The sequence below is a fragment of the Heptranchias perlo genome, chromosome 1, assembly GCF_035084215.1.
Source record: "Heptranchias perlo isolate sHepPer1 chromosome 1, sHepPer1.hap1, whole genome shotgun sequence".
NCBI lineage: Eukaryota > Metazoa > Chordata > Chondrichthyes > Hexanchiformes > Hexanchidae > Heptranchias > Heptranchias perlo.
The window spans coordinates 50,661,140-50,681,671 of NC_090325.1; the positions used below are offsets into that span (position 1 = coordinate 50,661,140).

Genomic DNA, 20,532 nt, shown 5'->3' on the forward strand with positions numbered 1-20,532 from the left:
GGATAGTGGATGTAATGCTGCTGTTTAAACTGATGTTGGCTGGTCTAGTTTCAGTCAGTTTACGTTAAATTGGATTTAGTGTAATTTAATGTACTCCCAGGATTGAGCTTTACCTGGTTTGCTTCCAGGTGGCACGTAAACTTGTCATCCTTGAAGGTGAGCAGGAGCGAACTGAGGAGCGTGCTGAGCAGTCGGAAAGGTAAGTTTTGAATTATGTGAACATTTGTGTAGAGGCTGTGTGGCTAGAAGGAGCCACAGGAGTCTAGTGGTATGGACTGAGTGCTGTGCATTGTACAAACAGGTGATTGTTTTCAGATCAAAATCCATGACTTAGCCCATTGAACTCTACATTTCTGGAAATGTGCATCAGCACATCCATGTTTAATTCTCTGACAGAGTCAAGAAAGAAAAATTATGTGCTTGGTACATAAATATCTTCAGATGCTAATGGCCTTGTTGTTGCAAGAAAGCCCAGCCTAAAGTGAAGTTTACATTGCATGTTCATGCTGAGTTGAATGCACTGGGATCAACTATACTGCAGTGTGTACTTACTAGTTTGTTTTCTCCCCCCACGATTGGAATGCTGAAGATGGAGGTTTGGGTACTCCCCTACCCCATGTCCCCCGGCCCCTGTCTTTCCACATGATTAGCAAAGAACTGTTTTTTCGATTCAAGAATCAGTGACCTTATTAGGGTGACGTTCAACACCAGTATTTGTTAATAAGAATATTGAGGTTTTTAAAAACTTCCCTCCCCTCCCTCCTGAAAGCTTTCATTCCTTCATGTGGTATAATTCCACTGGTGCTAAGCACCCTCCATTACTTGGTGCACCTGGCCATTATGTGTGAGTCTTGGCGAGTGTCAGGCTAGCTGTCGGGAGCAAAAACCCTGGCTGGTTTTTTATTTTGTCTGTTTTTCCAATCATTTCCTCTTTCTCTTCCCCCTAAACCCAGGGACCTGGAGATCAATTTTGATGCCCATGCCACCACTCCTGCTCAGTTCAGTTAACTGAACACTGATGTGCATTAAGCTTGGGACCTCCTTGATCTGTGTGGCTCAGCTGCACACTTGATAAACTCATTGAACCGTTAGGGATGTTTATAGATAGTTATTATCAATGTACATTGGATATGCTGCATTTTTGAACACCAGTGATTTTTTGTTTTAGTTGTTTTGCTTTTATTTCTTTAATCCAACTTAAAGAATGTGTTTCTTGTGTATCCTGTTCTCGGGATAACATCAGCAGGAGCATGTTACAAGGCAGTAACGCATCAAAAGGGGTGGAAATGACTATCTAAATCATGATTGCAAAGTTGAAGTGGATTATCAACATTCCCCCAAACAGATCAGCTATGTCCTTGAAACACACTCCAGTTGATGTGTGGTGAGGGGGAGGGGTTATCAAGGTTTTATTTTGCTGGTGATGAATGGCATGGCAGGCTTGACATGATTTGAAATGGTGTGTGTCATGTGTTTTGAGTTCTGGTGATGTTGGTGGGTTTATTCAAACTGAGAAGGTATATCCTACATATGTAACTGCTGTGCATGGTTCTTTTATGAAATGATCGTTGAATATAACTGAATTATTAATCTAACACATCTCCTGGACTGGGATTGAAATAGTTATTGCATCAGATCCTCTTCAGCTTTAGAACTGAGCCAAAATGTGTGTTTTTCTGGTTTGATTTTAGCAGCTTTGTATTATTTTAGGCAGCTACTTAAATTGGAAATTAATGCTCTTGTCACTCTTCAAAATAATTAACCTGGATTACTGTACTGCTTTTTAAAATCTTGCTACTGAATAATAAGCACTCTAAAGCAAATATTGCAGATTTTGGTATTGGCCACATTTTTTTGCTCCCCTCCAGTTTTCTGTCTTGAAGGCAGTGGCTGGATGTAGCTCCCCAGGTGCCTGCTGCTCTCTAAGATCTTGTCAGAAGTGGCCATTCTTGAGTGGGGCTGGACAACAAGTATCTGCAGGCTGTTGTATCACTGGAAGCATCACAGCCTACCTGGCTAGGGATCTCCCCCGCCTTTTTGGCTAACTCTGATCAGAATAGCGATCAAGCCTGGTCCCTAGTCTGCATTTACCAGTTGAACAATTGGGGGAATGGTATTAATGGGGCTTAAACTTAATACCTTTTGTACACTTAAACACTGAGTCCAGTGGTGCATACCCCTCTCGCTTCTCCCACCTGTGCTACTTTTAATGGTACATTGGAATATATATTTGTGGCTCGTTCCAACTTAACCTATAAAGTTTCAAATTAACAAAGCATCTTTACATGGGGAGAGTGGGGTGAGTGGCTCTTAAGTTACTTCTGCTATATAATGAAGTCAGTGTATTTTTAGGTGATCTAGGAATTGGCAAACTATCCTATTTTTGTGCTGGTTTTTCTAATTTGGATCTGTTTCAGTAGCTATTTCAATTCCTATGTTGATCTGTACAATTTGGTGAATATACTAACGATAGCGGGCACATGGTTTTCTTTTCCCCTGTTGAATTGCATGCTGAATACTCCCTGGGATTTGTGTCTGTTCTACTCCCTTACTGTGGATTAACTCAGTCGGGTCCGGCAATTGGAAGAGGATCTTAAAGTAATGGACCAGAGCTTGAAATCGTTAATGGCCTCAGAGGAAGAGGTATTATTCCCAGCAATCCACTAACTACTTCCTGTTTCCTCTCTGCATCTTTTTCTATGTGAGAAAATATTAAAGCTACATTCCTTGCAACTTTTGCTGCTGCTGCTGTTCTGCTTCCTGGTAGTTTGTGTGTTTTTGGTTTTTCACAGTGGAGACCCATAGCAGCTGAATTCTGGTATCAAGATGTGGCTTCAATACTTTCCAAGGCCTTGAGGTAATCCTGGGCCCCATAACTCCTTCTTAGGGTTGGTAGTTCTCCATATCTGAAATTTCATGAGTTCAGTTAATGCTTAGTGTGGAGATTTGAACTGACTGGTCAAATTTGTGAATTAATCCAGCTTTTGCAGCAATGCCGGGTAAGTACACAAGTGATTACCCAATATCCATGAATGTTCGGTTTAGGGTCCTACGGTTTTTTGTCTTATATATCCCAACCATGTCGTTGCCTAAATTCTGAGAGCCAGGAATGTTAGGTTGCTATGGGTTTCTTACCACTTTCTGCATATTCTCAACCTCCTTCTTTCCCAACCCAAACTATCTTCTTCTGAACAGTAAATGTGCTGAGATTGAAGAAGAATTGAAAAATGTCACCAACAGCCTGAAGTCTTTGGAAGCACAAACCGAAAAGGTAGGAGCATTCTGTAGCAACTGCTTTTAAAGCCATGGTATCCCCATAGGACCCTTCCTGCAGTAGTCTCAAAATGAATCTTCAGTTAACATACTGACTGTAGAATTGTTTTTGTCCAGTAGTGAACTGCAAGCTATTAATCGCAGTTGTTAACCCTGTGTGTCCTCACTTACTGTGATGCAAAGTGCACTGGTAGGCGGCATCTACATTGACTAGACTGCTGGCACTAAAAGCTGAACCAAAACTAAATAAAAGCACTATTAAATTTCACATTTTAAATGCTCTAGAATGCTTACATAGATTGTAATCCGATGGAGGGATGCAGATGACAATTAGAAACCAATCGTTTTTGCTACTTATCTTACAGCCCCAACTTCAGTGACAGTACTGTTAAGGTAAATGAGATGGCACTGCTTCTTGTGGTGCAATGCTATGGAGGACCACTTCAAAGTGGTTTTCACCAGTACCTGCAAAGCTGAAAGCAGGAATGTAAATGGCTTCTGCCAGCAATGCCATTTTCCACTGGCTGCCCAGAGCAGATCTTCCTCAGTCACTAACAAAGGTTCAGTGATCAGAAGTGAAATTTAAACTTTCTACCCCTATTAATGGTAACTTTGTGGATTCCACCCCCACACTGCAAATAAGGCAGATTCGGGATTCCAGAGGACCAGGAACCAAAAGGCAATTCTGTATAATGTAAAATTTTTGTTGTAATGTACTCTGAAGCCCTCTATTCGATTACTATCTTGTAAGTATTTCTAGTTTTCCATTTTTTAAATCTATACACATCTTCAAAAGAAGATATAGTACTGCATTCCATTGAAATAATTGTGAAACTTGTCATCAATAAAGCTTCATATTTTCTTGATTGTTTTGAAGCTGAACTAAATGGGATGCTTCAAATATGGGGATACCTTTGCTTTAGTTGTCTGTGGAGCTGATGAGGACCTTTTGGCTATGTAGCAATGAAGTAATGTCTAAGTTGGCTTTCTCCTCCAGCCCATTTTGTTTTTCTTGTTTGAACTGCAACAACTTCTATTGTGTTGGCTTGGGATATGGTACAGGGCTGATATGGGGATAATTACTCATTACTTTTTGTAACTGTGCCATTTTATTTTCTTAGTTTTTGAGACATTTAGGATTGCTACTGATGCCTACTGAATTTTTGGCCCTGGACTATACATTTCTCAAGTCACCATTGTTCTTTCCTCTTTCCTTTCTTTTGTTCTTTTGAGTTTTATAAAGTTTTTAATGTTTGCAACTTGTTTTAATTCTGTTTTATACATCATACTGTCACTGACAAAATGCATTTTCAACAGATTCACTTGAAACCAGTCCAGTGATTCCCACCTTGTGGAGATACTTAAGTAATGAGCTATCCTTTGAATTTTACCCCCAGTAGTTAATGTTTGTACATCCTGCCTAATCAAACCCTAGTTCATAGTTTAATATCTTGTCTAAGCTGCATATTCTCCAATGGCCAGTGCAACAAACTGTCCACAGGACACTTTGGCCCAACATGTGATATTCAATGTTTTGTTTGTCACGGGCTGTATGACTCAATAACAAATCCTGACTGAGTAAATAACTCTGCAGGTAAGATCAGAGTTGTAGAAATTCCATTAATTACCTTGCAGTACTATTGCCAGTGAAAGATCCAACTTTGGCAGGAGAGTTGTAAAGTAAATGAAGCAGTTATTCAGCAGTGAGCAACACACAGCACCTTCTCCAGTTGATTTTCTCCATTTTCCTTTTTCTCTTTCCCTCCCCCCCCCCAAACACAATGCTGCTGGTGGCCACCGTTTTTTATATATGGCTAATGGCAGCCTGAGCATTTGGTCAGTCCAAATGGACCTTCAAGGAAGATGTTTGCCAGAAATGTAAGCAGGCAAATTGCACAGTACTAAGAGCTAACTCAAATAGACTTGTTTCTAGAGCTACAGTTTGCTTCAAATCAATAGAAGCACACTTATGAGGCAAACGGGTATCATGAACTTAATTATTACTGGGTGCACAGAATGACTTGCACTATAGACTATTCCACAGCTCTGCTAATGCTTTGGTTTGAGTAGATTTGGCTCTAGCAGTTCTTTCTCTTCTGCAAAGAAATAATGCTTTCAAAAGGCTGTATTCATCAGAGTGGCGCAGAGCTGTTGAAACACTTCATAGGACAAGATTGTTCACATGTCGACTTGAGCCGTCTTTTTAACTGTCCTCTCTTAGGACGGAGAGTCCAATGTTATTGGAATTATGGAGCTGTGTGGCTAAAAAGATGTTTTTCTTTCAATGGGAATTGGATGGACACTTTTTTTTCTTTTGACTTCTGTGTATTTAGTTGATGGAAATCCTGTGCCGATCTTTGTTATTTAAAAACAAATGTGGTGTGAGATGCATTTAACATTTCAATAAATTATTTATCTGCCAGTATGCTTCAAAAGAAGATAAATATGAAGAAGAAATCAAGCTGTTAACAGACAAGCTAAAAGAGGTGAGTGACAGGAATTTCTAACACTACCCCGGTTCATCTTGGGAATAATGTCAGAGTGGAATGAGTTTCTGGTTGAGGGAACTTTCTCTCTTCCCCTTTTTCCATCATTATTCCTTGGGGGGGGGGGGGTGGGGTGGGGGGGACATCACAGCTGAGACCAGTGTCTTTCTCCCATGTGCGCTTCCAGCAGTGATCGGCAGATAGCAATTGGGAGCATAAACCTTGACTTTCTTTTCCCAACCCACTGCCATCCTGTGAAATCAGCTAATAACGCAGATTGAGGATCAAACCATGGGCCTTCCTGATCTTTTTGGATCAGCTACTTACTGCCTTAACCAGGTGAGCCCCTTTCATAAGTCTCCATAGTGCTGGCTTAAGGTTATACTAGAGGAGGTGAGGGGGAAAAATCTGAAGTCTTGTCCTTACAAATTCTAGAATATTGGTGCAAAGCCATGGCTTAAAGTTCTTTTTTTTTTAAAAAAAAGTTGTCCGTGATTTTGCACAATTCAAGGCCTTATGCCCCATCATGTGGAAATGGGGTCACTTGGCACTGGCAGTGAGAATAGGTCATCTGCCTGCCCATTTAGCTATTGACTTGAAGACTTTTTTAATGTCTTTGAGTACAGCATTTTAGCATGTTCATGAAACCTATGTAACCCCACCATTCTGATTATGTACATCATTCAGTCCTATTATTAGAGGGTTGTGATATTTGATTAAAATTGGCAGCAGTTAAGTTGTGTTTAGAAGTGAATTTATCTTCACTCTACAGAGAGTTCAGAGAATCCCTTTTCTGATGGAGAAGCAATGAAAGTGCCCTAAAGCAATAAGTCCTTTAATGACCTGCTCTCTTACAGGCTGAAACTAGAGCTGAGTTTGCTGAAAGGTCTGTAGCAAAACTGGAGAAGGCAATTGATGATTTGGAAGGTAACACTTCACTTCATGCACTTAATTTTTTTTTTACATTTCTGCTGTCTTCTCCATAGATTAATGAACTGGTATTGGTTCTGGAGTGGGAAAGTCAAAATGCAGAATTTTTTCTCCCCCGAAGTATTCTCAGAAATAATGTGTTTTTTGGGACCAAAAGTCCTGACTGAATCCGGAGGTTTACATGAGTTTTGGAATGAAGTTTGCTTTTATATCCAGTAAATCTGGCTCTTTATGATGTTACTTTTGGATGTTTTGAGGGGGGTAAGATGGCGAAACAGAGAGGATGCAAGAGAAAATTAGATCAGAACCAGAGATGTGCATCAGGCGGGTTTCAGTTAGTGTTAGTTAGATCAGGAAATGAGCAATTGTATTCCAGTATGTGGGGTGATGGGATATTTCATTAAATACTAAAGTGGTAGATTATTTTCTGGATTTTGACTTTTTAAAAAAAAAATTATTTAGACTTTGGAACGGTGACTGATGAATATCACTGTAGTTGGTGGTTGAGGTGTGACTGAATAAGTCACAGAAGGGTACTTGTCAGAAGAGTGACTTTGTACTATATTGTAACTTGATCCAGGAGGAACTTAATGTAATCAACCCTACCTGAATCCTAGTAAATTGACCTACATAGTGAAGTACCTCTCACTTCAGTTACACATCCTCAATCATTCATATAAATTCCATTGAAATGCAACGTCTCTGCCATATGACTATCCATTCCTTGAACTATTCATTTGTATATTTTGGCTGGTTGTCAGAGAGGGGTGTGATATTTTGCAGACTTTGAGACAGGCCCGATGGACTGTAATTTTCTTTTCTGGCCCTGTAAGTTCCCATCTTCCTCTGTAAGCTGTGAGGTTCTGTGAAGAATGGGCTTATTTTAAAATAGTTTGTACCTTGTTTCTTTAAGTTTGCAGTGCAGTTGGATGTTTGGTGTATGTACAGTTCCAAATGCACTTAAGGTGAAACATTTGAACTGATCAGGAGGGCCAGTTACAAATGTCATCAAATAAACTGGCAGAAATCTCTCTATCAATGATGTAATCTCATGCAAAGAAAGGGGTAGTAGGATTAATCTCTAAATGAAGCGAGTTTACATTTTAGGGACACAGTTTGTGAAATTAAAAAGTACTCAAATCACTATTGGCTGGGGGAAGAGGAAGCAAGTTTTCAGCTGCAGCACAGTCTATGTTCACTTCTTTACAAGTAATGTAAATTGTATCTCTGCTTTCTAATGACAATTTTTCGGTCTTTTTATTCAAGCTACTATTGTGCCTTTGCCCTGAATTTTGGATGGTTATGTTCAGATATGATTGGCATGCTGGATTCATGCAGTTGTTTTAAGTGCAGAATTCTTCTTTCCACTTGCTGAGCCTAGTCATTCCTGATAAAACAGTCCAAAAATCAGGGCACAGGTGCAATGGTGGCATGAATGGGAAGACCAGAAATGATCGTCTGATATTTGACATGGAGGATTGTATGACCATTGTGACGTTGGCCTGATTTTTTTTTCCTCTGTGCATTTGGACGTGATTCTCTGTGTCCAGTATGCTGATGTGAGCTTCTGAGTTATAGTACTTGAAAATCTCGTCAAAGGACTGGAGTTCTGCACTGATTTGCTATAGAACTAGATTAATTTACTTTTTAAAAAAAAAATATGAAGTTGTCAGTAAGGAGTTTCAAGCTGCACTAGATGACACCTTTTGGGCTGAACTATCAATTTATTCATATAACTAGTTTAATCAAATTTTGAGGTTTTCTTTTCTCCTAAACTTTTCCCTTTTTCTTGGACATATTGCTTCATCCTTTTCATCCCATGCTCCTAATTTTTGCTCACTATCCATCCTTTTCTGCGCACCTACTTCTGTTTGGTCTCGGTTCTCCTTTACTGCCTCTTCACTTTGATCTGCTAAATGAACTGTACATTCAGAAAATGCAGCATAATGGAATTGTTGAGCTAAACAATGCCCTCAGCAACATCTCTCTGTAAACCACCTGCATGCTTGCCATTTTGGCAGAAAATTGCAAATCCAGGAAATCTTGTCCTAGCTGTTGAGCTGATTTTTGAGTGTCCGTTCTATATCCTGTTTTGCCTTGTTGAGTTGTGAAAGTATGTGTTTTTTAAAATTTTCCAGATGAGCTCTTAATATTCACTTTTTAGGGCATACAGGATTGTCATGGTTATATTAATCTAGCCTCAACCTCCAAATGCCCTGGAGATCTTTTTTTGTGAATTAATTTTTTTGCTTTTTGTAACTAATTCAGGGAATACTTTTTAATCTATTTGAATGGTTTAATATTATAGAGAAGACTAAAAACAAAACTAAGGAAGATTTAGAAGGGAAGATTTCCTCTTCATTACAGTCTACTCCTGTTCAGTTGAAGTTTTTTTGCTCAGGAGGGGGCATTTAAATTATTCAGTCGTTTGAATTAAACAGTTTAAATCTGCACTGGAGATATTTTTGGCATGACTTCAATCAAATTAATCAACTTCAAATTAAGAGAAGTTGACTGTGTTTGTAACAATATCATAAATGCATTCTTTATACTGGTTGTTTATGATTTCACTTCCAATAATGAACTGAGAAACTCTTTCCCAGAATCTCTTATCCTGTATAAAAGCCAGTGTCATATTTAGTCCATTATCTCTTTTTCCACTGCTCCACTGAGTTAAGTGGTACTATTTTTTGAACTGATGAAACTCAGCTTGTATAGGAATTTTTTGGTATTTATTTGGCTTTTGAATCATTGCTGCAACTTTCAGATGTAAAGTATATTCATGGGATAGTGAGTTAAAATGGAAGGATGAATTGCTGTTTTCACACTAAACATTCTTTGTGTTTTTTAATCTAATAAATTCTGTATAGGCTTTGTTTCTGTATGCATTCATTTTTCTCCTTGTTTTTCTTTACCTGTTTCTAGATGAACATTATGTTTAGAAACTTAAATGCAAAAAGATCTATGTCTAGATAAGCATTACTGTTATTGAATTATCCATGTTACAAATCCTTGTTTTATTTCCTGTTATTACTTAATGTGGTTGAGACCTCATGGTACGATATACAGTATTTCAAAGAGTTGTGTAATTATCAACCATGCATGAGAAGTGTGAAGATTTGTACAAAAATTGAATGGTCCATTCAAATCATGATTAATGCAGTGTCTTGCTGATCTCCCATATTTAAACATTGCTCAAACTAAGTTTCACGTAGGTAGATGAGGCTAATTATCGGTTTTGTAATAAAATTAATGGATTTTTCCCACCTGATTTATAGTGTGCAGTAGCACAGAAATGGTGCTTTATTGTCTAGCTAGTGGTAATTGTACATATAACCATAGCCAGTCAGAGTGGAGAGAAAAGGGAAGGCTGTTCAAATGTACAAATTGATTGAATAATGCAATACTAATTATTGGTAAGTTATGCAAATCTATACCAGTTTGGGCAGAACGGTGAAGGAGAGCACTGGAGGAGAAGCCATATCAAATTAGTTTTGTTGGATTAATACTGTATCTTGTACCATTGCTTTAAAGAAACCAAATCTTTTTATATGCTTATGTAGACTTTTTGATTTCTTTCACTTTTACATCTGTTCCTTTGCTGCTTTCACTGTGTTTTCTTGAATTTTAATTGTGACATAAAATAAACCTTTTAATTTGGCTTTGTCTTTTTTAAATGTCCTGTTGAAATATACATTTTATTTAATACACATCCTCAATGGGTAAAATGTGACATTAAAACTAAAAGGATTTTTTGTTCTGGGATGACCATTTGTTGACTGGCACAGTAAGGCAGTCCTTTTAAGTGAAGGAGATAAAGTATTACATTATCATAATAGGAAGAATGTTTATTGTTTTCACCAAGGGGTTGAGTGTGTGATTGGGAGGACTCAGTGCTACTTCAAAAGGATACATTTTTAAACTTTGCTCCAGTATAATTACTGTTGTGTGAGCACATAACTATATACAGTAGAAACTTTGCAATAAGCTTGCTTAAATCCTGACTGAAGTTCATTATAATCAGAAGAGGTGGTCAAAGCTTAATGGGTAGAATCCACGTACAATGAACTTGTATTGCTGTGGCTAGTACATAGAAAATCCCAATTATTGGATTTTGTTGGAAGAAGGTTTCCAAGTTTTGCAATGGAGACACTTGACTTTGTGCTATACCCTTTTGACGTTTTGAGATCCTTATTGGAATAAATCCCATTGGTAGTTCTTTGTTTGATTGCATTATTCTCTGTTCTTTATAAACACTTCTTGGCATAGATCTCGATTGCTCCAGTCAGATCTTTTGATGTCGTGAAACATTTTTTAATGGGTCATGTATAACCATACAAATAACCATTAGAATAAGTGTGCTGACCCCATGTTTATGTATCTTGAGTAGGGGAAAGAGACAATGACTTAGATGAGGAAGCGTGGTATTCTCTGACTAGGAAATAAAGTAACCAGCAGCTAGAACTGCTTTTGATATTTAATCGTGACTGAATGGAGGGAAGGAGGGCACTAGAGCAAATATAAACATTAAAAATATATGCTGGTTTATTTTCATATGGTTAAATATTCCTGGGGAAATATTTTTACAGGATGTGCGAGGGGTGGGTAGATGCTGCATTTGGTTCGCATGTTGCCCTTTGCACTCCTTTTACACCGGATATAATATCAATAAATTACTGCTCGCTTAATCCATCTATGAGATCTTTATGTTGTTAGGATTGAGTGTTATTGTGTGCATATAGGTGTAAAATCTGGCCCACACCATTATTTAAACTATTTGTAAAATCACTACATCAGGGTTTGGGTTTTACATCTAAGTTATGGTTTCTTGATTTACATTATTTAGATGGGAAGTGATACCTTGAAGATGGCTGAATAAGTGGCCATCTGATGAGAGAAAGTAGAAGTATTCAGAATAAGTAGAAGTGGTCAGTAATGTAATGACCTTACTACTGTGGTTTTGTTTCCTTTTTAACTTATTCACTCCCAATCTGTGGAATGGGGGGAGAAGGGAGAGAGAACCCCTTGTGTGATTACGGAGTAATCTAACAATTAACGGAAGGTCATTTGAACTTTACATTTTATTATAAAAACATCAGTACATTCTAGCAACATTGAGCCTCTCTTTCTCCATCCCACCCCATATAATTCTGGCTTTTGTAAACCATGTCAAATTGGAGACTATGGAGCTTAGACTCCCACTATAAACCCCTGTCATTCTGGTTTGTAATTACCAAATTTGATTGCAGTTGACAGTAACAGTTCAGTAATGTTTTACTATTTTGCCTGCATTTTTTTCCTGTAAATAAGACCCATCTTGAAGATTCTTGCATCTCATTGCTATTCAATAGTAATATATCATATTCTGTGATACCAGAACCTCAGACTGAATTCATGTATGCAAGTCCACTGCTTAGGTCAGATAATTGTCTTTTTAAAATAAGTTTTGATGTATTTTTCACACATTGCTTCTCTCCTGCTTTTCCAGCTGAGAGGGGGCAGAGTGGTTCTAACCAAGATTGGTAGGATGAGTTTGGCAAATCAATTGGCATTGTAATGTCTAACAAATAATTTGTGGGCTTGCTCAACCTCAACCAAAACCCCAACTTAACTTGCGGTGGTGTTTGAGCATGCCTGTCTGTTGGAGGGATGGATCAGGTTGGGTGTTCCTTCAATCACAGTTGATCTTCTTTCACTCTGCACATTTGGCACTGAGCCAATCTGTGATTGGCATACAGTTGAGATGGCAAGGTGTTCTCTCTCTTTCCTCCCCTCACCAAACCCAAGGTGGAACAGTGCTGTTTGTGGGTTAATGTATTTCATGAGTGACACCAAGTTGTGGCAGTAAATCAGTTTCAGGGCCTTGTCTGTTCTTGGTTTGGGAAGTTGTTCCTGACACTGCCACGTGCCAGCCTGATTTTAGATTATATTAAATTAGAGTGTGCAGATAAATAAATAGATTAGTTTTTAAAACTTTCTCAAAACTATTTTCCAAACTCTTTCTCAGACTGTATTCTTACTTTAAACCTGAGACACTTTCTTTAGTGTATGTGTGTTTTCTTTTTTCTTCCTTCTTCATGTGAATAGTTTAAACCTGTTTAAAAACCAGGTGATCTGTTCCACATGACTAACAACGCTTTCTCTTCTTTCATCTGCTGTCACTGATGCTGTTTCAATAGAGCGCTTCCGTCAGGAGGTAGAGAGAAATCGCCTTCTCAATAGTGAACTGAGGGTTGTCCTGAATGAACTTAACAACTGACTTTATTTACCTTTTGACGACTTGCCAAAAAGCCTGCTCTATGTTGTCTTGCCTGACTATTAATTTTTTTAAAAATGAATGTTGACATTTTTTTCTGTTTCATACCTATTCGTAGCATTGTTTTGCATGTCTGTTTATATGAAATAAAAACTACACAGGTATTTAGTTTCAAATGATTTAATAGCAGGTTTTGAATTTATTCTGCTTTTCTGTCAACTTGGTCTCTTGAATGAAAGACTAATCTCAGCACAGTGAATGTAGATGTAACATGGGAGAAAACATAAGCTAACCACTACAGTTGCTTTTTTAAAAATATAAACAATCTGACTATTTGGGAGGATCACTCTTGCTTCCAATTGCCCTCAAATTTCTCTGTTCTCCTAATATGAATGAGTTCATGCACTTCATCCTGTATTTCATATTGTTAGGTAAAATGTGTATTATATATAAATATTGCAATTCAAGCCTATTTTAAGTTTGGCAAATCCATGGAATAATAAAGATCTGTGCATTTTGCAACCTGAGTTGCGAAAAGTTTTGTCTCAACCATGACTGCAGTTGGACAACACAATTGAGGAATTGGTGGTGGTGGTAGTGGAGAAGTGGGCCTATGCTTACGGAGGGAAACATATGATGCATCTAAAGGGGAAAGAAACAAAACAAAAGATGGAGGGAAGTTCACAGAAATAAACTCAAAACTATTTCTTGAAAGTTTGAAATGTTGCAGTGAGGTTGACAGATTCATAATTAAGTAAACAATTGTTAGTAACAAGTTGCCTGCTGTTAATTTTTTTGAAATTGTTAAACTAATGTTAAACCGTATATGTGTGTGTATATATTAGCGCTTCACATTTTTGATTTTGCAACTTTTCATATTTGTTTGATTTAAACAAAAGACTGTTCAAATATTTATTTAAACTTCACTTCTCATTTTTCTTTTTCCATGAACCAATAGAAAAACTGGCCCGGGCTAAAGAAGAGAATGTGGGCATTCATCAGGTGCTTGAGCAGACTCTAGTGGATCTGAGCCACTTATAATACTAACTGGGGGAAAAAAAGAAAAGCTTTACATGCCACAAGTGCCCATGGTACAACAACGTCTTCTGTGTAAACACTACAAACCACCAGCCAAAGTGTGAAACACAGCATGGGGTTTAGAACAAATTAATATAGGCTCAATATTTGTATTGAAACCAATAAATTTCAAGGGGGAAATCTTTCTTTTAAAACTTAACTTTAACTGCAGTGTGGGAACAATTGTTTTTCTTTTTGACTGCCCGGCCCCCTCCACTACTGTGGCTGGGTAGACTTTGACATTTATGCCATAGACATGATAGCTGTTATAACTGTATTAGCTTTTACTTTCAATTCTCTTTTTGATGGTCTTCCATTCCTGGCAAGCTTTGTTACTTTGTGTAAGATTTAAAGCAAAATGTAATGACTATAGACTTGAAGAGCTAGATGCCAAAAGTGCATTTCTTAAGACGTCTCTGACCTGATGCTGGATAACATATGTAAAAATTAAAAAAGAATGCATACCATTTACCTCCCCCAACCCCCAGAGTTTTATTCTACTGCAGCTTAGAAGTCTGTGGTTTTTGGTTAGTTGTTAGTTGGAAGTGGCTTGTGCCCATTTAAAACACAAATAAAGTCAAAGCTTGAAAGGATATGGCAAAGGCCTGGTTTCTGATATCACGGGACCACACTGGCAATTATTGGCGAATGTTGCTATTGTATCATACTGACCCAAGGTTACTATTTGTAGTATACAATAAACACGTCACTAGATATCTCTAATGTAAAATCTAATTACCTACATCTTTTGGTAAATCATTGGAGATGCCACCATGACATTGTAAACCTTTTATACCATGAATATATGGGATTGTGAAAATAAATATGTACATTTTTGTCATAGATTTAAAGATCTTGAGCACAGACTGGGTGTTTTAACAACCATTTGCTCTTCTGTGATGTAACTGTTTCTTCTCCCTATGAATGTCCTTGGAATTCCACTTTATCCTATGCAATTACCTGTGTAAGCTCTTTATTTGTACGGTTTATTAAACTTTGGAATAAAATTATCTTGTTGTGGTGTTTTTCTAATCTTGTGTATGGTGTCTCCTGAAAATCTTTCCTGCAATGGATAACCCATTAGTTCTGATTGATTTTGATTCCCTCTGAAGACATGCACCCTTTTTTCTCTTGCTCTTTCTACAGCTTTTCTTCTTCCTTGCAAAATGTGATGCACCTTTGTGATGGAGTGGGTGGCAGGCTCCAGCCACCACTATGGGCTCTCTTAGCTGGCCATATGCAAGAAAACACAAGCCAGTGGCCTGGCAGTGACACCACATCAGATTGTCTCTCCCAGGTCTCCTTGTGCAATGCAGCTGAAATCAAAAACTGGAGCGAGGGGTCAAGCCTGCATTTGTGCTCCATGGCACCTCTCAGTTACACTATTATACTTGAATATGAGCAGTCTGTGAAGCGCATTAGGACACTTTTCGACATTAAAGGTGTTTATAAATGAAAGTTGTTCACTGCTTTTTGTTATTCTGGAAACCTTCAGTTTCCGTCACAATGCTGTGGAGTTTGTGTTTGAGGAAATGTTTTTATATCAAATAACCTTTAGTACTAAAAAAAAAACTGATTCTGTTTGAATATATAGTCATGGATAAGGCTTAAAATCTGGCTTTGCCATATAAAGGGCAGAGGTCTGCCTGGGGATAATGGTAGCACCTTGGTAAACCTCATCGGGGCACAAATCTACTTCGAAAGATGACTTCAGTATATACAGTTGAGAAAAAAGACCAACCCAATCATACCATACTTGCCACTGGTAAAGAAAAATATTCATGCTATTAATAACCAAATGCAATAAAGCCTCAAATATCTTAAGTTTCCTAGGAATTGAAAGTTACTGTAAAACCCAATGTGCAGTTCACTATTTTTGCTTTCAGTGAATCTTAAGTATGCCACTTCTTTGCATTTTGCAGGACGGGGATGTGTGAAGTTGTGACTTTACCAGGCTTGATAGTACTTTGACTTTGACCTAAGGAGCTGTGGAGGCTGAGTCATTGAATACATTCAAGGCTGAGTTAGACAAATTTTTGATCAGCAAGGGAGTCAAAGGATATGGGGAAAGGGTGGGAAAGTGGAGTTGAGGTAAAAATCAGATCCGCCATGATCTCGTTAAATGGCGGAGCAGGCTCGAGGGGCCGAATGCCCTACTCCTGCTCCAATCTTATGGCCTTATGGTCTTTGACTTGTTTATCAATATTCTTTTTCTTGCCACTTTTCTTCCCCTTTCCTCCTCTTCTGAGGGCATTTGATTACTTGCATCACAGCTAGGCCCAATCCTGTCCTCACCTGACACATGCGCTACAGCAGGAGTTGCTGATTAGTGATCAGATGCAGAAACTAGCCAGTTTTCTTTTCTCTCCCTCCCTAATCCAGGGGTGCAGATGCTGATGCCATTGATGCCTGGCTGAGAACATCAAACTCAGCACAGATTGGGCTTCAAACCTGGGGGCTTAGTAGTCTGTATGGCTAAGCTACTCACTTAAGGTGACTGAAGCCTGACTTGGCTTTGAATAACTTTGGAGAGTTTTTCTGTCCATTTCCACAGTTTCTTGCCCAGAAAGTGGATGTGATAGAAACGTGCATGAGCCATATTGAAAAGTGCTTTTCCTTCGATACGCTTTCGATTCAGGGACCTGCAGAGTAGCCAATGTAACATCTCCAAGAAAAGAGAAGGATAAACTGGATAACTATAGATCTGTTGGTCTAATGTTATTTGTGGGCAAACTTCGAATCCATAATTAGACATAAAATTTATGCAATTCAGAAATGCAGGGATGAATCAAAGACAGCCAGCATGGATATGTTAAAGGTAAGTTGTTTTTAACAATTTTTGTAGATGTGACTAATTGGATAGATAAAGGGAATGTAATAGATGTGTATACGGATTTTCAGAAGGTGTCCAATAACGTGAGTCAAAGGAGGATTATTAGAGAAATTCAGCCGCATGATCTAAAAGGAAATGTAGCAACATGGATAGAAAATTGGTTGGTTGGGCAAGAAACAAAGGGTTGAGCTTAATGGGTGTTAGACTGAAGAAGGGTTGGAAGTGTTGCACCCTGGTCGTCAGTGCTGATTCCACTTTTCTGTGTGAGAGTGATACTTGGAAATGGGGAGCACACTATCAAAAATTGCTCACTAATAGAAAAGTAGGGAGTTTGGAAAACAGCAAGGAGGACTGTGAAATATTTCAGGAGGACATAGATTAGTGGCAAAGGCAGATAGGTGGCAGATGCTATTTACTTAGGAACAGGAGTTGGCCATTCAGCCCCTCGAGCACGTTCCGTCGTTCAATGAGATCATGGTTGATCTGCATCCTAACTCCATTTAACCGCCTTGGCTCCATATCCTTGACTAGCAAAAATCTATCTTATCTCCACTTTAAAATTATTAATTGAGCTAGCATCTACTGCTTTTTGTGAGTGTTCCACACTTCTACCACCCTTTGTGCAAAGAACTGTTTGCTAACTTCTCTCCTGAATAGCCTGGCTTTGATTTTAAGGTTATGTCCCCTTGTCCTAGACTCATCAACCAGCAGAAAAAGTTTCTATCCACCCTATCAATTCCTTTCAAAATCATAAAACCCTCAATCAAATCAAATATTTACAACAAATTGCATTTCTATAGCTCCTTTAAAGTAGTAAAAGTCCCAAGGAGTGTTATCAAACAATTTATCACTGAGCCACACGAGAGATTAGGACAGGTGAGCAAAATAATTGGTCAAAGAGGTAGATTTTAAGGAGTGGCTTAAAGAAGGAGCGAGAGAGAGGGGGGGGGGCTTATGGAGGGAATTCCAGAGCTTGGGGCCTAGGCATAGCTGCCAATGGTGAAGTGATTAAAACCGGGGATGCCCAAGAGGCCAGAATTGGAGTGCAGATATCTTGGAGGGTTGTAGGGCTGGAGGAGGTTACAGAGATAGGGAGGAGCGAAGCCATGGAGGGATTTGAAAACAAGGACATGAATTTTAAAATCCAGGCGTAGCCGGTCTGGGAGCCAATATAGATCAGGTGAGCAAGGCTGATGGGTGAACAGGACTTGGTGCAAGTTAGGATATGGACAGCAGAGTTTTGGATGAGCTCAAATTCATGGAGGTTGCAAGGTGGGAGGCCGGCCAGGAGAGCATTGCAGTTAGAATCTAGAGGTAATAAAGGCATAGATGAGGATTTCGGCAGCAGATGAGCTGAAGTAGGGGTGGAGACGGGCGAAGTTATGGAGGCGGAAGTAGATGGTCTTGGTGATGAAGCGGATATGAGGTCGGAAGCTCATTTCTGGGTCAAATAGGATGCAGAGGTTGCAAACGTTCTGGTTCAGACTCGTGACCAGAGAGAGGGAGTCGGTGGTTAGGAAATGGAGTTTGTGGCGGGGACCAAAGACACTGGGCTTTGATCTTCCCAATAATTTAGTGTGGAAAAGTGTGAGGTAGTAAATTTTAGTTGGAAAAATGAAGAATAGAATTATACACCATGTAAAAATGCTCAAGGGTGAGGATGAAGACTGATCTCGGGGGTTTAAATGTATCATTCCCAAAACAACTACGGACAAGTAGATAAAACCATAAATAGGTCACACCATTTAAAAAAAATATATAAGTAGAGGCATGAAGTATAAGTAAAGAAGTAATGAATTTGTAGATGGTTATGTCACTACTTTGTGCAATTTTGGATGCCCCATTATAAAAACATTGTACATGCTCTATTGCTTTAATGAAGATTAACCAGGATGATGCCAGGGATGGAAAACTATAGTTATGCAGAAAGACATGAGATACTGGGAATATTTCCATTGGAGCAGTGAAAGTCAACAGGACATTGAGCCCATCAAAACCTTTGAGTTTTTTTTAAAAAATGAATCAGGGAAAAAGACTTTTTTCCTCTGGTTGGGGAATCTGTCAAGGGATCCTCAATTTAAAATAGTCACTGTGTTTGAAGAGACTTCTTCGATGCAGAATTGTTAGAGCATGGAATGCTTTGCCACAGATGATAGTGAGATGTGGATTTCAAAGCATAATTTTCTAAGAAAACAGAATTCTGCTCACTTAATAGTCACAAAAGTTTCACTTGAGCAGATGTGCATTGCTTTGTATTCCAGGCTTGATTTGACTGAGTCTGATGGTCTTGAATGGGGAAGCAATGCACGATTGATTCCTGTAACGTTTGAGAACTTTTAACAGTAATCTGATGTGGTTGCCATGATAAATTCCAAATTTCCTGTGTCATCTGTGCACTCTGCGTTTCTTTTAGAACTAAAAACTTTTGTATTGGTGGGGGGAGAGGCTTAGTGTAAAAACAAAATCTGAGTGTTTACTCTCTAGCAAAGGGAGTAGTTGAGGCAAATAACATGGATGTATTTAAGGGGAAGTACATGAGGGAGAAAGGAATAGAAGGCGATACTGATAGTTAGATGAAGTAGGGTGGGGGGAGGCTCATATGGAGCATAAACACCAATGCAGACCAGTTGGGCCAAATGGCCCTTTTCTGTGCTGTAAATTCTATGTAATGTAAAGAAAAAATTACACTGCAAATGAAGCCGTTACTACAATTTTCCAGAAATAGCAATCCAATAAATGACCAGTTAATCTGTTTTGGAGGTATGTGTCTGAGGGATAAATATGGGCTTTCACACTAGGAAAATTCCCAGCCTAGATTATATAATCTAAGCCGTATAGTGGGGCTTGAATCCATGACCTTCTGACTCGACATGAGAATGCTACCATGGAGCAAAACTGGTGTTTGTACTTTTCTTTTAAAAATCAATTTAGTATCACTTTGTTTCAACCTTTTCTGTTTTTAAACTGAGTGCTGATGTGTTGATTGACACTGAAGTAGTGAGGGAGGTAAGTTCTGAGTACAGCCATTAACCCAGGTTGGCTGGGTGATCCCGTAACTTCTAGCTGATAGTGCTTATTCCACTCTCTCTACAGTGTAGCTCGGTAACCCTTCTATGAATGTTAGCTTGTTGAGGCGTGTACCCAAACAGCGAATGTCAACTGTCTATTTGACTGTAGGGGGCATCACACCCAGGTATGATGTCCTTATCCAATGCCTATATAAATCCAGTTTCCAGTTGGAGTTTCTGAGTGGTAATTAGGAGCAGGAACTTTTCTTCCCTGTCCTTGGGACATTGAGACTAATTGCGAAACTTGGCTACGGCCCTGATTGAGACAGCTAGCTCAGCATAGTCTGGGAATCAAGTCTGGAAGCTTGTAGCCTGTATGGCTCAGTACTGTAATATGTGCTGCATTCACCCACTTGGTTATCAGGAGAGCCAGCACTCCATGTTTAAGCAGAAGTTCAATGAAAAGAGGGGGAAAAAGGATGTTAAAATAAATCAAATGGTTCAGTCACTTTTTATTGCTCCAGCATTTTGTAGTCTCCCTTCTGTATTCACACACCTAGTAGCTGGCCATTGGGAGTTGGGTGAGGGAAGCAAGGGCTGAATATGAATTTTTTTTTAATCCTTCCTCTAGCTGGAGATTTATGGCCTCTACTTTTACCTCCCCACTGC

The 20,532-nt window shown here is 38.8% G+C and overlaps 1 protein-coding gene across 4 annotated transcripts in view; it reads left to right on the plus strand.

Annotated features, from left to right (window-relative positions):
• LOC137322000 (tropomyosin alpha-4 chain-like) overlaps nucleotides 1–15,029 on the plus strand; it is a 93,241-nt gene extending 78,212 nt beyond the window's left edge. For 2 of the 4 annotated variants that reach the window (XM_067984992.1, XM_067985012.1), the window contains 5 exons: nucleotides 129–199; nucleotides 2,568–2,643; nucleotides 5,697–5,759; nucleotides 6,617–6,686; nucleotides 13,904–15,029. In XM_067984992.1, coding sequence (XP_067841093.1) covers nucleotides 129–199; nucleotides 2,568–2,643; nucleotides 5,697–5,759; nucleotides 6,617–6,686; nucleotides 13,904–13,986 — 363 coding nt within the window. In that variant the 3' untranslated portion in view covers nucleotides 13,987–15,029. Of the gene's footprint in view, nucleotides 1–128; nucleotides 200–2,567; nucleotides 2,644–3,195; nucleotides 3,272–5,696; nucleotides 5,760–6,616; nucleotides 6,687–13,903 lie in introns of all 4 variants that reach the window. The other 2 variants (XM_067984983.1, XM_067985002.1) reach the window with 1 other exon arrangement.
• Nucleotides 15,030–20,532: the final 5,503 nt, after the last annotated feature.